General features: G+C 36.3%; 1 protein-coding gene across 1 annotated transcript; it reads right to left on the reverse strand.

The window, feature by feature from the left end:
* On the reverse strand, positions 376-2052 carry LOC107638212 (bidirectional sugar transporter N3). Its single transcript, XM_016341380.2, has 6 exons — positions 1858-2052; positions 1732-1768; positions 1423-1633; positions 1140-1301; positions 945-1064; positions 376-858 (listed from the first exon to the last, which is right to left on the reverse strand). The coding sequence occupies exons 1-6, from the start codon at positions 1901-1903 to the stop codon at positions 610-612; spliced, it is 825 nt and encodes a 274-aa protein (XP_016196866.1). The 5' UTR covers positions 1904-2052; the 3' UTR covers positions 376-609.

Here is a 2912-nt window from a genome sequence, read left to right on the forward strand (position 1 = left end):
TCCAATACGCTTGATACACGATCAAAACAATAGTTTCATACGTCTTTTTAAACGATCAAAAATTACTATTTTAATATGATAAAAACGATAATTTCAACTGTTATTTTAAAGAAACAAAAATTATAATGTTATTAGAAAAGACGATTAAAATAATCATTTTAAATGATAAAAAAATCATTTTATCAAATAAATATGACGATTTTCAACAATCCTTTCAAATGATAAAAATACCACTTTAATTAACTCGGTAAAATTCTATTTTAAACACCAAAAAATACGATTTCAATCCGGTAAAAACGATCATTTCCATCCGCAGATACATATATTAGAGCTGCATTATAATTGTGAGTATGTAATATGTATAGCTAGAGAAGGTAAACATGAAGATGAGTTTATCCCATTGATAAGGAAAGACATACAGAATAACAATGGTAGAATCAGTAGTACAGTAACTACTAATTAACTAGCTAGCTAGTACATGTTATAAATAATCATATATCATTATCATCTAGGTAGCGGCCTACAACTTAAATGGACTAATAAATTCAAAGTACACATACGGAATAATATATATGAGAAGAATGCATGGGTGATGGCATGGCGAATCAATCACACGCATTCAGGTTGAGTTGCAGGTGCAGCGATTTTCTCCTCATGATTTCCATCTTCTTGTTCTCCGTTGATCTTCGCCTTTGCTTGCTGCTGCTCCTCCACCAGAGCCAAAGAGGTGGCTATCACAATGCTCTTGAGTGGCTCTTGCGGTGCTTTCTCTTCCTTTGTTTTGTTGCTGCCTTTCCTGTAAATACCATACAGCACCATCTGGACTAACCCCAGTCCAAAACCCAGCACATTTGGCAGCTGCCATTCACAACACATCAACAAAATTAATAATTCATTATTCAATATTCTGCATGCTGCTTTATCATTCAACGGTATGTACTTACAGCAATGCATATGTCCTTGAGAAAGAGACCATAACCAAACCACATTACAGCACTCAATGTGAGTGTAAATGACAAATTGAAAGGCATAAACTCCACACTCTTGGTCCGAATAACTTGTGCCTGCAGCAAGAAATTATTAGTTAAACACTGAATATATAGGTTGAGGGCATCGCAACTAATAAAGTACCCACGTACCACAATGCTTAGTGGTGCCGCAAAGACACTGACTGAGATAGAAACACAAATCCATCCCAAGACTTGGACTCGAAGAGGACCATGCACAGCGAAGTGTGTGACTAAGAGGATCAAACCAAAGGCGCCCACGTTCATCGACGAAAACAGCTTAATAGTTAAGCTCTGCATGCAATAATGTATATCGCTCGCGGCCAGTTAGTTAATGAATTTGTTTAATTTTTATTATTTCATGCACCAAGTTGTGTATATGTATGTTGATTGTATACTACATATATATACATACCCTAGCATCCTTGGTGGCATAGATGAGGAACAAGGTGATGTAGATGATTTCTACGACACATCCAAATGAGTTAATGGTTATGAGGAGGAGAGCGTCTCTTTTGACCATCGCGTAGTACAGCCAGAGCATGGAACTGAACAATGCCACTAGGTAAGGCAGTGACTGAAAACCCTCCGTTGACTTCTTCTTGTATATCCGGTAAAATGTCGGGCTGCACCAATTAATACAATCATTAAGGCCAGGTTATATATAAATTTAAGTGGGGCCTATAGCCTAGCCTACCTCCCAGCAACAGAATAGAGTACTTACATTGGAGCGAGGAACACCATGAATGAAATGACATTACCTGTGCATAAAAAAATATATAGATATTAACTCCGATCCTACTATTATTGTTATGAATAATGCGATGTAAATTGATGGATGAGTACTTACCAAGCATGCCGAAGGTAAAAGCCAAAGTACTGTGACTGATGGCCATTATGCTTTGTTTGTCTTTAGTTTGAGCAACAAGCTAAGCACAAGGAAAAGAAAGAATGATCTAACAAGAGGGTGGAGCCCCTAATTAGACCTTACTAGCTGGTCTGATTATTATCTCGTGCCTGATGCTGCTCTTCATACCTTCACAACCCCACTCAATATATATGCGCGGTCTCGGACTTGCACTCGCACACACACCCCAATTAAAAATACAGAATTTAGGTACTTCATTAAATTAAATAAAATAATATATAATAACGAAAGGAAACGAAATGTAGTGCAATGCCATTGGTCATACTAATGCCATATATTCTGATATTTTGAAAAAAGCTCCTGTTGCTCCTCCCAGGGAAGTTGCGCCTTTTTGCATAGTGTCTTTATTGACGTAAGTAGAAGCTTTTCTCAAGTATTTCTTTATTAAAAAGGGGAAAAAAAGTTATTTTGTTCCATGTCATTCAATAATCACCGCTAACTATATTTAAGAATTTCTCCGTTCCGATCCGAACGAACATAATTTAGACTTAATTGGTGGTGCCGCACGTACCCAATAGCAATAAGCCACTATACTTGGTATCACTGACACTCATTAATCTTGAGAAAACTGGCACCTTGCACCTTGGAGAATCAGCATATTCCGCATTCTATATTATGCACCATACGCAAACTTGAAATTTCCTTCTAATATTACAGCGTGCAAAGCTAGGGCTGAGTAGTGTAAAGTCACGTTGTAGAATGTCAGAAGTTTAATCTGAGCAGGTCAAGGCAGATAAATTAAAGGAAAAACATATCTCAGATTATGAACCTCGAAAAAATATGTAAATATGAAAGGGTGTTGTTAGAATGAAAAAATATTGGCTAGTTGAGAGGAGCAGCATGGAAGTAATGTTAAAATATATATATATAAAAGCATAATAGGTCCTATTGTTGCCTTTAAGGACATGAATTAGGGTAGTTTAGAAAACGAAAAATTATTTTTTTGAGTTTGAGTTATGAAAAATTATATTAACGGT

This window comes from Arachis ipaensis, chromosome B04 (genome assembly GCF_000816755.2).
Source record: "Arachis ipaensis cultivar K30076 chromosome B04, Araip1.1, whole genome shotgun sequence".
Classification (NCBI taxonomy): domain Eukaryota; kingdom Viridiplantae; phylum Streptophyta; class Magnoliopsida; order Fabales; family Fabaceae; genus Arachis; species Arachis ipaensis.